The 14,382-nt window shown below is 50.3% G+C and overlaps 1 protein-coding gene across 9 annotated transcripts in view; it reads right to left on the reverse strand.

Moving 5' to 3' along the window:
• Positions 1-14,382, reverse strand: part of ubap2l (ubiquitin associated protein 2-like) — a 117,435-nt gene that overhangs the window by 39,616 nt on the left and 63,437 nt on the right. For 4 of the 9 annotated variants that reach the window (XM_041181587.1, XM_041181588.1, XM_041181586.1 and 1 more), the window contains 5 exons: positions 12,687-12,752; positions 9,459-9,511; positions 7,938-8,012; positions 3,902-3,987; positions 741-915 (listed from right to left, as the gene is read on the reverse strand). In XM_041181587.1, coding sequence (XP_041037521.1) covers positions 741-915; positions 3,902-3,987; positions 7,938-8,012; positions 9,459-9,511; positions 12,687-12,752 — 455 coding nt within the window. The remainder of the gene's footprint in view (positions 1-740; positions 916-3,901; positions 3,988-7,937; positions 8,013-9,458; positions 9,512-12,686; positions 12,753-14,382) is intronic. The other 5 variants (XM_041181592.1, XM_041181591.1, XM_041181595.1 and 2 more) reach the window with 3 other exon arrangements.

Consider the following 14,382-nt stretch of genomic DNA (forward strand, 5'->3'; position numbering starts at 1 on the left):
TTGATGCTCCACTGTTAGGATTGACAGATTTCTGGGGACTAAGGGAATTAAGGGATATGGAGGTAAGGTGGGAAAGTGGAGTTGAGGCAGAAGATCAGCCACAATTCTACTGAACGGTGAAGCAATATATATTTTATATATATATATATATATATATATATATATATATATGGGTTCGGGTAGTTTATATATAGAATAACAGATACCCGGGAGTGAGTTACAGACTGGAATCTAATCGAGGGGTTCGGGGGTGTTTATATATAGAATAACAGATACCCGGGAGTGAGTTACAGACTGGAATCTAATCGAGGGGTTCGGGGGTGTTTATATATAGAATAACAGATACCCGGGAGTGAGTTACAGACTGGAATCTAATCGAGGGATTCGGGGGGGTTTATATATAGAATAACAGATACCCGGGAGTGAGTTACAGACTGGAATCTAATCGAGGGATTCGGGGGGGTTTATATATAGAATAACAGATACCCGGGAGTGAGTTACAGAGTGGAATCTAATCGAGGGGTTCGGGGGGTTTATTTTTAGAATAACAGATACCCGAGTGTGAGTTACAGACTGGAATCTAATAGGGGTTCAGGACAGGGGAGGGACAGAGTTTATACACATTTTTTGTCCTACAGCAGAGCAGACCGGCTGTGCCAGGATTCCCTCAGCGCTCTGACACCAAAATCAGACCGACCCACACCCCCGACACAATCCCAACGCAACCCGGCCGTGCTTACCATATTGTGCTGAGAGAAAGTGGTCGGAGGAGATGGCTGAGACACTGGATGCTGTTTCGAGTTGTTGAACACCAAGGGCTGAGAGAGTGTGGGCGAGGCCGAGTTGTCCAAGGGAGCTGGCTCATTCTCCGACGAAGAGGAGGGCTGCTTCCCCAACAACACTGCCAGGTCAATCCTGCGTTAAGGAGGAAGGGAAAAGTCAAGCGGAACACCAAAGTTGGATCAATGTACATTAAGAGACCATATTGAAGCCCAGATACTCTCTGACCCAGCCAATGTAGGTTGAGCACACTGATTTAACCCAATAGAAACAAAATCTTTTTGTAAAAGATTTTATCTACTCAATCCCACAGAACTGTAAGGAAAATGAATAATAATTGCCTCTGCACAGAATTGCTACTGCACTTGTAGAAATTCAAACAGGATAGATATTAGAGTATATCTTCCTGCAATCATATGAACATATGAATTGGGAGCAGTAGGTCACTTAGCCGCTCGAGCCTCTTCTGCCATTCAATAAGATCATGGCCGATCTGATTGTAACCTCCTGCCTACCCCCGACAACTTTTCACCCCCTTGTTCAACAAGAATATATCTACCTCTGCCTTAAAAACATTCAAAGACTCTGCTCCCACCATCGACTCAAGATGTTTACAGCACAGAAGGAGGTCGGTTCAGCCCATCGTGTCCGCGCTGGTCAACAAAGATCTGACTACACTAATCCCATTTTCCAGCGCTTGACCCATAGCCCTGGAGGCTATGGCAACGCAAGTGAATATCTAAATACTTCTTAAATGTTACGAGAGTTTCTGACTCAACCACCCTTTCAGGCAGTGAGTTCCAGATTCCCACCAGCCTCTAGGTGAAAAAATTTCTCCTCAACTCCCCTCTTAGCCTTCAACCTCTTACCTTAAATCTATGCCCCCTGGTTATTGACCCCTCTACTAATGGAAAAAGTGCCTTCCTATCTGCCCTATCTATGCCCCTCATAATTTTACACCATCTTTTGAGGAACTCTCAACCCTCTGAGAAAAAAATCTCTCATTTCTGCCTTAGATGGCGTTCCCTTACTTATGAACAGTGACCCCCTAGATCCAGGTTCTCCCACAGAAGGAAACGTCCTCTCCATATCCATCCTGTCAAGACCCCCCCCCCCAGGATCTTAAAGGTTTCAATCAAGTCGCCTCTTATTCTCCCAAACTCCAGTGGTTAAAGCCTGAGCGGGAAGATGTACCCAGTGCTGACGGGAAGCCACAAGTACAGAGTGACAAAGTTTAACAGGAATTTATATTGGAAATGAAACAGCCTGAAGCTTTTTTTTTTAAATAAAATTGTAATTGTTTAGTACAGAAGGAAGGCATTCAGCCCATCTTGCCTGCACAAGCTTTTTGAAACATCTATCCAATTAGCCCCGCCCTGCTGTTGTTCATAGCTCAAACTTTCTTTTTTTAAAAAGAAAGTCCTTATCCAATTCTCTTTTGAAGTTACTGCTGAATCTGCTACCATACCCTTTCAGGCAGCGCGCTCCAGGTCATAAACTGAGAAGCAGAACGATATTCGGGTTTAAGGCACTACACAAACCCATTACCTCATTCACAAGATCTGGACATCGCTGGCAAGGCCCACATTTATTGCCCATTCTTAATAGTCCTTGAGAAGGTGGGTGGGTGGGGGGAAGAGAGAGAGAGAGAGAGAGAAAGAAAGAGAGAGAGAGAGAGAGAGAGAGAAAGGAGAGGAGAGCCACTTTCTTGAATACAACCAAGTGGTTTGCTCGGCCATTTCAGAGGGGCGCTTAAGAGTCAACCACATTGTTGTGGGCCTGGAGTCACGTGTAGGCCAGACCGGGTGAGGCCTGCAGATTTCCCTTCCTAAAGAGACATTAGTGACCCAGATGGGCTTTTAACGATAATCCAGTAGTTTCATGGCCACCGTTAGCTTTTTATTTCAGATTTAATGAATTAAATTTAAATTCCAGGAGGTGCCGTGGTGGGATTAAAACTCCCTCCCCCAAGCCTAGAGCGAGGGGGGGTGGGGTCAATGATAGTGTCCATAGCAGGGTCACCTAGCTCAGGACAGGTTGTTCAACAGAGCAGTAAACATGGTAACAGGGAAGGGACACAGGTTCAGTTGTCTGCACCGGTGCTGTCGATCGTGGCCATGTGAACAGCAGGAGCTGAGTGAAGGGAAGCTATGCTGCACCACCCACCCCCCAACACCCACACACACACTAATCCCCAGAAAGCCCTGGTGCTGGATGCCAACTTAACCTTCCAACTTCAGTCACTAGCTTCCCGAGTGTGTGTCAAGTGGAAACTCGCTCGTGCTAAATCTGCCATAAATCTCAGCATTCCCTGCTGGGAGGGAGACAGGTGCAGTGGTCTTGTCGCTGGACTCGTAATCTAGAGACCCAGAGCAATGCCTCGGAGATTTCCACTTGATTAACCACTTTCTCACCTTGCCCTGCCACCCTCAAATGATTTGTGAACACACCCCCAGCTCCCTCTGTTCCTGGACCCCTTTTCAAATAACGTGCTTGGTTTTATATAGCCAAGCCTCGTTGCTCTGACTAACAGTGGTATCACTCAACACCTCTCTGCATTAAATTCATTTGCCATGTGTCTGCAAATCCCCACCAGTCTGTGCCCTCTTGGGAGTCTGGAACTGTCCCTCACAGTTGACAGTTCTCTTTCCTTCAGCGTGACCAGTCCTGCTCCTGCAAAAGCAGCCAGGATCGATGGCCTCCGTCGTGTTTCTGCTCTGACGCTGGCACGTTGGCAGTGATTCGGGACACTGGCCCCTTCTCCTGCGTGTTGATGGCTGGGCGAGGCCAGACCCCGGGCACACCGTGACAGAATGGGTCCAAATTCCACGTTTAATCACCCAAAACAGCTTTGCCTGGCAGCAATTTGGAAAAGAAAACGAGAGGTGCACATTCAAAGCTGGCCGGGCAAACTGGGCGTGGATAAGCAAACACCACGGATTAGGAGCGGGTTTTGGCCACTGGGCCCCTCGAGACTGCTCCACCGCTCGGTAAGATCAGGGCTGATCTGACTGCGGGTCTTGACGCCGCATTTCGACTGCCCCCAATAACCTCTGATTAAAAAAATAAGTGATTTTTGAGTGGGTGCAATGAAGAGAATGCAGGGGAACGCACCACATACCTTTGCCCCGCTGTGATTGTCAGAGTCTCAGTTCCTGAAGGTAGAGGCCCAACATTGGAGGCAGTAAAAATCTTCGTCTCGGACAGCTGGAAAGAGCAAAGTCAAGTTTGGTCATTAGGTGGGGGAGAAAAGGTCTTCAATAAAATTTTTTTTTTTTAATCATTTCAACTGGCCAGCTGACAAATTCTCTGCATCCCTCCCCAAACCCAATATCACCAGAGCCCCCTTGAAACGTGGCAAACGTTGACGGTTACCTGCTACTGGAGATACAAGAGTGGGGAGTTGGGACCCTCTTGTCCGCACTCGGTTGGGGTCCTAACAGCATGTAGCACCCAACATGCAGTGAAAGGACTGTTAAAAGTCACTAATACCAGCGCCCCCCACCCCAGCCCCCACAAAGGCTTGTCGCCGGCTAAAAAGCATCAGCAATTTAGTTAAGTCATCGAAAGTTGAAATGTGAATCAGAGGACAACACTCGGCCATCATTAATCAACATCCATGTTTTAAACCGGCTGAGATCTGTGCGTGCTCATTCTTCAATGAGCCAGTCTGAAGGATGCACCGTCACTGCTGCCCTGAATCAGAGTTATGCATAAACTGTACAGAGCACCACTGTCTACCTCTCAATGCCTGGCCAGCTCACGTCGCAGGGTCCATGGGGCAGCACTGGCACAGAGTGCCATTGACCGGGCCCCACCTACCTCCGTGCTGGTGGGCACTGCGCCTTGCTCTCCGCCACCCCCCCCCCCAGCTCCTGTCCCCGACACACCCGACACCCGCCAGCTCGGCTGAACTGCAGCCTGGGCATGAGCTGCTCAGGCTTCCCAGCAGTAGGAGACAACTACCCCAAGCGAAACCCTCGCTGCCGGGTCACTGGACGCTCCCCGGCGACCTCCGCTTGGAATCTTCAGTCTCATCTCAACTGATTTCATCATTTGTTTAATTTGCTCAAGCTGAAAACCATTTCCGGTGGGTGATCCCCGGTCTCTGAAATTTTCAACCGTGTATTGCATCTGAATGGGAGTTGGGACTCTCTCCCTCCTATTGCAGCAAGGTGCATCTTCACATTAGGGTAGATTGCAACTCTGAAATGTCACTTAAGAGCAGAAGAGTTGGAGCAGGAGGCTGCACGTTGATCTTCTACATCAATTCCACCTTCCCCCTCACACCTCGATCCCCATTTCCAAAAGTCTATCCATCTCTCAGACTTGAAGCTATTCAACGACTGAGCATCGCTAGCTCTCTGGAGTCGAGAATTCCAAAGAGTCACCACACTCTCATCTCAATCCTAAGTGGCAAACCCCTTATTCTGAGACTGTGACCCCATGTCCTAGACTCTCCAGCCAGGAGTGGGTGGGTGGGTGGGTGGGTGGGTGGGGGGCACAACATCTACCCCTGTCAAGCCCTCTCAGAATCTTATACTTTTCAACGAGATTCTCTCTCGCCCTTCTAAACTCCAGAAATGTAGGCCCAGTCTGCTCAATCTCTTTGTAGGGCAATCCCCTTCACTCTATAAGAGTATATCTCGTAATGAAAACAAAGTGCTGGGGAAAGCTCAGCAGGTCTGTGGAGAGAGAAACAGAGTTAACGTCGAGTCCAATGCACAGGAGTCACACTGGACTCAAAACGTTGACTCTCTCCGCCGATGCTGTCAGACCTGCAGCCTTTCCAACACTTTGGTTTCATTTCAGACCTTCTTCATCTCTCAGGCGCAGGAAACCAAAACCGTCCATAGTATTCCAGGTGCGGTGTCCTATATCAATGGCAAAGCTTCCTTACTCTGATACTCCAAGCCCATAAGAATCAAGGCTAGAGTACCATTTGCCTTTCTAATTGCTTGCTGTGACCTTCACATTAAAACCTCTGTGTCCTGACAGCCCACTACACTGCACCCTTGCTTACAGGGGAGTTTGGGGACTCGTGTCTGTTGCGGCCAAGGGATAGAAATTTTACATTTAGTTGTGGCTCCTCGGGTTGGGTCTCGCATTGGCCCCTCTCTCTCGCCACTCCCTCCATTCCCGCCTCCAGTCTTTGCTCCCCCCGCCAACAGAACTCTTGCCTGATCTTGAACCGTGCTTTTGGTCATCTGTCCTAATCTGTCCATCTGCAGCTTGGTGTAGAGATTGGTTTGATAACGCTCTGATGAAACACCGTGGAACTTCTTAAATCACATTAAGGGCACTGTATAAATGCAGGCTATAGCAGATCCACCTCATTCCCAAATAAAGTGGAACAAAGGGCTAGGTAGGACATATTTGGAAATATGCACAAGTGACTGCCCAATTTATATGCTATTGATCTGAGGGTTTACATTGGCACCAACCTCCCCATACCATGTTACTATACTGTAATCACGCCCAGATAGTCTTTAATCTCAAAAGATATATATTTCTTTCCTTTATTCTTTCATGGGATGTGGGCGGCGCTGGCAAGGCCAGCATTTGTGGCCCATCCCTAATTGCCCTTGAACCGAGTGGCTTGCCTGGGGCTATTTCAGAGGAGCAGTTAAGAGTCAACCACATGGCTGTGGGTCTGGAGTCACATGTAGGCCAGACTGGGTAAGAACGGCAGATTTCCTTCCCTAAAGGGACCGTTAGTGACCCAGATGGATTTTTACGACAATCGATAATAGTTACTGAGACTATCTTTCAGTTCCAGGTTTTATTAATTGAATTTAAATTCCACCAGCTGCCGTGATGGGATTTGAACCCATGTCCCCAGAGCATTAGCCTGGGAGTCCGGATTACTAGTCCACTATGCCAGCCGTGGTTCAGTTAGCATCACTCTCCTCGGAATCAGGACTCCAGGGACCCCAAGCACAATATCTTGGCTGACGCTCCCAGCGCCAGCACTGAGGGAGTACTGCACTGTCAGAGGAGCCCTCCTTCAGACCGAGACTTTAAACAGAGACATTAGCCCTCTCGGGCGGCTGCCAAAGGGGAGACAGTGGTGAAGAGGTGATGTCACTGGACTAGTAATCTGGAATTCAAAGCTAGTCTCAGTAATGGTGACCATGAAAACGATCATCGATTGTCATAAGAACCCATCTGATTCACTAATGTGCCTTTAGGGAAGGAAATCGATCCTTACCTGGTCTGGCCTACATGTGACTTCAGACCCACTGCAATGCGGTTGATCTTAACTGCCCCTCTGAAATGCCCGAGTGAGCCTCTCAGTTCAAGAGGCAATTAGGGATGGGAAGCAAATGTAGGCCTCGCCAGTGAAGCCCACATCCCATGAAAGAATTAAAAAGTCATCCCACGGCCCCTATTGCAAAGGGCAGGAGAGGTATCCCTCATCGGGGAGGATATTTATCCCTCAACCAACATCACAAAAACAGGTAATCTGGGTCTTTTTCATGTTGCCGCCTTTGGGAGCTTGCTGTGTGCAAAATGGCCACCGAGTTTCCTATATAAACCGAATCAGATCTGTTGCTGTGTAGGAGGAGGCCGTTCAGCCCGCCGTGCCTGTACCAGCTTGTGAGCATTTTGACTTAATGCCAATCTTCTGCCTTTTCCCCGTCCCCCGCATGTTGTGTCCATTTAAGTAACCACCCAATGCCCTTATGAATGCCTCAACCGAACCTGCCTCCACACGCTTTTGAGGCGGTGCGCTCCAAAACCCTAACCGCTCGCTGTGAGAAAGGTTTTTCTCGCCTCGCGTTTGCGAGTTAGCCTTCACGCACCCCCCCCCCACCCCCCACCCCTCCAAAGGGCCAAGGAAAGCAGCCCCAACTTCTCCAATCTTTCCTCATAACACTGACTGCGATTCAGGGAGAGAAAAAAAAAAATGCAGCGTTTTGGGGCATCCAAAGGCGCTATACAAAGGCAAGTTTGCTCCGTCTGCGGCTCAACAATCAGTCAAGAGGTGAATTTACTCAGACGATCATCGGTGAGGGTGGGGGGGTTCTTCGAAGCTATTTTAAAATGTTAATTTGAAATTGAAGGCGAGAGAGAGAGAGAGACAGACAGAGAGAGAGAGAGAAGGGGGGGGGGGGGCGGGGCAGAGAGCGAGAGAGATCAGAAGGTACTCTTACCTGATAGCAGCCATTAACTGCTTTGGGAGGGTTCCTTTTGTCAGCAGGGCTCAGGAAGATGGTACCTGGTGCTGGCTGAAATACAGGGGAAACTAGAGATATCAACACAGGAGGGGCTCTTTATATAAGGAGACTGCACAAATAGAATTGCTTCGTGGCTCTACAAAGAAAACACTTTTCGCAGCCACACCCCAACTCAAAGAGGCAACTAAAGAAAACGCACTGAGACACAGAACCCCCGTTTTCCGAGATTTTCAGCCAGCAGCAGGCAGCCTCCTGACATCAGCTGGTGACAAAAGGCCACCGAATGATCTCTCCATTACAGTGCCTGCTATCGGGGAAGTCGGAAAAGTTAAAAAATAAATAAATAAAACGGTGAAACTTAGCCGCATAAACAAAGGCAAGTGCTACGAAGCAGATATCAGAGAAGCGATTAGTGGACCAAAATGGAAATCATAATTAAAATCTGGAATCTCTCTCCCCATCGTCACCCTGCAACCCCACTCCGTCCCCTCAGCCTGCCGACCCTGCAAATCGCTCCAAACCCTGCTCTGCATCACCTGGTGTAATATGGTGCCCCATTGACCAGGGAAGGTACTAATCCTTCTAAAGACAATCGAGGTCATATCTGAGCAACCTTACAGGGATGACAAGTCACCTTCGGAACCAAATTTCACCCCGACAGTCAGTCAGTCAAACCTGGGTTTGAGGAGGAAAGAGAAACGGGGGCCTGGGGTGTTGCGGGGGGCGGGGTGTCTCTCATCTCGTTACACTGGCGAACAGCAATGACGGACATCGACGTGACCCCTCCCCCCACAAGACATTCAGAATTTTGGTTGCTGATACAATAATGCATACTGAAAACCAAGTGCAAATACATGATGGGCAGGAAGTTGAAATGAGGAGGAAAGGAAGAAATGGGGAGGGGGGTGGGGTGGGGTTTATGCAGCCTCAGGTCCACAACTGCGCCTCGAGGCACCGACAACTGACGAGTTAATCCTCACGCGAGCCAAACAGCTGTTGGCAGCAAGAAACCACTTTTGGGGGGGGGGGGGGGGGGGGGGGGGGGAGGAGGTTTGGGAGGGGGTGGAGGTGAGGGAAAACAGCAGGTCTGGTGGGCGACTGCACACGATGGGTGGGGGGGCCAGCATGTACTTGGCTTGGCACCAGCTCTCTCCGGCCCTCACGACATCAGGGTGCCATGCTCCCTCCTGTGCCCATCTCCGAACCAACGCAGAGGTGAGAGATGGAGGTGGAGGTGGAGGGTGAGGAGGAAGGCAGCAGCCTCCTACCCAAACTCCTTGAACGCTACAGGGAGAAGTGCCTTCAACACAAAGTCATTTATCAGAGTCAGAGGGGGAGAGTTTTACACGACAGAAAAAAGCTAAACAAAAGTCACATTACATTAACCTTTCCGATGCTCGTACTTAAACCTGCATACATACATGAGGACTCTTCTTAAAAAAAGACACATCACAACAGCCACTTGTTAAAGAAACGTTGGCAGTTTTAAATACCTACATCTTCACTCCAATCGTCTGTGCCCCATTCCTCTGTAGCAGTCCGCCAAGCACCTACAACGTAAAGAGTTTTAGTATTTTTAATTTCGAAAGAGAAAAAAAAAATAAGCGAAGTCAGTGGAAATCCCTGCCTCAGGAACCACAGCTTGAGTGCAAAATTTCCCAAACAAAACAAAAGGTTTCCTCTTGCAGCACAGACGGAGCAGGTCTTGCGTATTCACTGGTCACTTCGTCTTGGGTTCGGTGGGTGATTCAGAACCCAGGGTCAATCTCAACCCCTGTGTGTGGGGTTTTGGTGGGGGGGGGATTGGAGCGACAGCACTAAACTCAAATGGCCAGGCTAGCTCCAGGGAAGTGGAAAAGACCGGGGGGGGGGGCGGTGTCGGTGTGTGTGTGTGTGTGTGTGTGTGTGTGTGTGCAGGGGGAAATTTCCACACTGTTGCAGCGCAGAGTGCTTTCCTGGAATTAGGGCTGAGTGTCCTACCCTGCATCTAACTGCAGGTTCTCAAGGTGCTAACATGCAAAGTGCCGCAGCCTCTGTTTTACTGGGTAAGAAATGTGGTGAAACAACTTTGGCGTGGCATTTTAATTTAAAGGGTAAAATAATTTCTGTGAGAGAAGGCCGGATGCTCTATTTCCCTTTGCCCTCCCTCTGGGTTCAACGGCAAAGAGGTGCGGCAAGGCAAGAGGGCTCAGATACCCTCCCTCTGTCCGTCCAGCGCTCCCACCCCACCCCCCACCACCAAACAAACCTCCCTTTCTCCTTGGGACAGCGCAGCTGAGGTTCGGGACCTTGACAGTTCGAGCAAAGATGACGCACCACCATTACCTCGCACTGCACGCTGCAGAGGGCCCCAGGAGGCCTGGGAGAGGAGGGGGGGGGTGGGGGGCGATTCATGGGGGAAGCTTTATCATCATCATAACTCTTTTCAGTTTGTCGCGGTTGCGAGGACTAAATTAAACCGTTACTTTAAGTCGACGAGGTCCGAAGGCTGGCAGGAAGTATTTGGACCAGGAACGAATCGGAAATGCTGCAAACTGCAGTAAACCTTCTTACTAAATCAAATACAAACTTTAAACTAAGAGCAGGGGGAGAGGCGGGGAGGGGGTGGGGAAGGAAGGAGGAAGAGAGCGAGAGACAAGAGCGGGAGCAAATGCAAGCCTAGCCGCAGTCTCTACACCAGCACGGAAATTGCATTCAAGTGTTGATCCTCTAATATATACAAGACGGGCGTAGGTTCAGTGCAAAGTGGGGCCGGTGGGGGGTTGGGGGGGGGAGAGATGATTCACCCTCCGCTTCTACGAGATGTGGGTTAGCAGCACTCGCCTTCCCATCCCAGGCTAGTACTTTATCGCAAGGTGGAAGAGGAGACAGCAAGCACAGGCTAGGTTTCTTCCCCCCCCCCCCACCACACCACCTTGCAAGGAAAGGGGTCAAATTATTTTTGGAGCAAATGATCACAGGCCCCCTGAGTAAACACTCCCCAGTAGTATTGTACCTGCCCTCTCTGGAAGCTACCCAACTGGGCCCACCCACCCCACCTGCCCTTTCCCCACTGCCCTGCAAATGATCCCCTTCAAGTATTTAACCGATTCCAGTTTCCGCAAGAAGAAACATGATGTAGAGGAAACAGAAGGATATTGCACCATTAATAACCAAGACCACCCTCTTTACGACCCTCCCGCGCCCCTGAAATTCTTTCTTCCCCCCTCCTGCCATCTCATGCCCAACTAAGCTTTGTTTTGTTAAAATTGATTTATGGGACATGGGCTTTGCTGGCCAGGCCCAGCATTTATTACCCACTCCTAATTGCCCCCTTGAGAAGGTGGTGGATGAGCTGCCTTCTTGAGCCGCTGCAGTCCCTGTGGTGTAGCACACCCACAGCGCTGTTAGGGAGCCCGGGGGGTGGGGGGGGGAGTTCCAGGATTTTGACCCAGCGACAGTGAAGGAACGGCCGATATATTTCCAAGTCGGGATGGTGAGTGGCTTGGAGGGGAACTTCCAGGTGGTGGTGTTCCCCATGTGCCTGCTGCCCTTGTCCTTCTAGATGGTAGTGGTTGTGGGTTTGGCAGGGTCTGTTGAAGGAGCCTTGGTGAGTTGCTGTGGTACATCTTGCAGATGGTACACACACTGCTGCTACTGCGCTGTGGAGGAGGGAGCAAATATTTGTGGAAGGGGTGCCAATCAAGGCACGGACAATGGCAGCTCCAAGTAGCGCTAAATAGTGTCGTTCTCTTGTGTCGGTGCAGAGGGCCTATTTGACTATGTAGGGCTGCACAGCCAATTGTTTTCCAGTCCTGGCTGCACATCCCCTGAGCATGCACGCGCACAGTTCCCAGCTGAGGGAACCCTCCACAGCCCCCCTCCCCGACCTCAAAGCCAACTAGGGCACCCCGGAGATTATGCGGCTGGGAAAACAGGCCGCGTGGCGCAGCGCACAGGGACGACCTCAGCCGCAAGGCGAGCCCCCGAGCTTCTCCTCTTCCACCTCTCCCACCCGCCACAAATTTCCAAGTCCAGAAATTAAGGAAAAAAAAAAATTCACAAGCAGGTGATTGAAGAAACAACAGCTGAAGTCCCCAAGTGGTAGCAAGGGTCAGTTGTGAGAACGTGCCTGTCTTGTATATATTGTATTAAAAACAGGCAAGGGGGGAGAGAGAGAGAGAGAAAGAGAGCAAGCATTCAGGACAGCTGTGACACCATCGTCGGGCTCGTGAAGCCACACGTAGGCAAATGACCCGCGTAACCTCGTTCCGATTGTATCACAGTCTTCCAGGCCACACACACACACCCAAGCCAAAAAATTCAAGTGCATTACACCGTAACCTTGAGCGTCCATTAAAGATGCACAGCAAGTACAAAACAGCAAACGTATCCACGTTAGCCCTAACGGAGGTATCTGAGGGACACCGGGTGCACCTGGATTAACCCTTAAAACTGCCTAAACGCTTCCAATTTGACTAGGCCCCAGTCCAGCTAGAATTGAGACGGCGATTACCCGCCTTTAAAGCACTTTCTGAAAGTTACAGGGTTCATTAGTATTTTGTTTTCCCCCTCTTAAAAAAAAAAAATAAAAATGGGTTTCCCTTTTAAAATAAAAAAAAAGAGGCAACAATTGTCTAAGAAATAAACTTTAAAGACAAAAGGCAGGTTAGGACAAAGCAAATTAAAAGCAAGAGGATGGGACGCGTAAAAAGGCATCCGCGGTGGTCAAAGGGTTAAGCATACCAGGCACAGTTTCAAACTTTCTAGGGCAATTAGCCCCATCGGCCCCAGTGACAGTGAATTGAAGCCCTGAAATGTAGAAACAAAAGGGAAAAACAAGAAAGAGACAATTGATGTAACTCAGGGTTAGTCTTTTTTTTTCTCTCAAAAAGGAGGCAGAAATTGTACCATGCCCTCCACTTCCCCTCCCCCCATCCCACCATCTCACTCCCCCACCTTCCCCCCCAACCTTCTCCCCGCCACTTTGCAAACAGTGCACCTGTGGGCGTTCATCGACAACGCTAAGCATCAGCAAATGCTTCGGAGCAAACTGGAGGCAATGGGTCTAACGTTACGCAGACCCCACCACCACCCCCCACCACTTAGCCTGAGCAATCCCGCCCGGGGGGGGTGGGGGAAGTTCTCTTGCGGCAGCCGAGGCTCGAGCCGCCAGTCAGGACTGTCCGAGGCCCCCTCGGGTCGTCTCCACCAGAACGGGCTCGCAGGCTGGGGGACTCCCCCGGCCTTGTCTTGCCGCGTGAAGATGCGGTGCGGGGAAGTGAGAATGGGCCCACCCAGTCTACGAACGTGAGCAGCAACGGAGCAAAGACAAAGTGTGTCTTGCCGGGGCTGAATTAAATCACTCGGGACCGATGAGGCTGGTTGAGCCCCATTTATTTATTTATTTATTTATTGGTTTAAATTAGTCCAGCGTAAACAGTCAGCGCAGGAGATGAGCCAACGTCCAGGTGTAACGGGTGCATTTGACAACCAGTCGGTGCATCTCAACCGGGGTTATGGAGGGGCTCGGGTTGGTGGTGGGGGGACCAGCACGGTTCAGGGAGCTGGAGTGTGCTGCCATGTGAGCCAACAACGCTCAAGGTCAGGTGGCTGACCCCGAGGCAGGGTTAAAGATAGCATTTGGGCTGCTCTATCTTTACTCCAGGGAGAGTTGAATCCCTCTCACTCATTAAGTACTGGTGGTAGGCAGCCTCCATTTTCTCTCCGTTGTTTCGAGTGGTCTTGTCTATTATAAGGCTGCTAGTCCATCAAATTTTAACCGTTAGTTCCAACAGTTTTAAACCTAAAGAGATATATGAGTCTTTAAACCCCAAATTAGTTCCGTCAATCTCTCCCTTTCTACCTTTGCCCTGAACCCCGCCTATCCAAGGCGCTGACATAGCTTCAGACAGCAGCAGCCTTCAGTACCTGACCCATGCTTCACGGGTGAGCCCACTCGAGGGCACCGGCCTAACCCTGCGCTCACCAGGTAGCCCGCCCGCCCGCCCACCCACCCACCCAGGGGCGATAACACATGCCGCACAGCCCGAGCTGCGGCAGAAGCAGGGCGTCAGCGCAGTTCGGAGGCTGGGGGAAGGGGGCAGCTTGCGCTGCCCGCAGTATAGAGGGTGCAAGGCAGCAAACACAGCCGGGCCGCGGTCGGGAGCGGGGCCCCTGGCTGATTTCACTCCCGGGGCACCCCCTGGACGGGGAGAGAAACGGCTGCATCAGCTCGGAAACCCACGCCAGCAAGTCGGAGGTTAAAGCCCGTTCTCGACGATTTGGCAAACCTGACAGTGGAAACAAATTCGAAGAGAGAGAAAGAACAAATCAGTTACATACTCAAAATGGAAAAATAATGCGGGGTGCTGAGGTGTGGGGACTAATTGGATAACTCTTTATAGAGCTGGCATGCACACAGTGGGCTGAATGGCCTCCT

This window comes from Carcharodon carcharias (genome assembly GCF_017639515.1).
Source record: "Carcharodon carcharias isolate sCarCar2 chromosome 36 unlocalized genomic scaffold, sCarCar2.pri SUPER_36_unloc_1, whole genome shotgun sequence".
Taxonomy (NCBI): Eukaryota; Metazoa; Chordata; class Chondrichthyes; order Lamniformes; family Lamnidae; genus Carcharodon; species Carcharodon carcharias.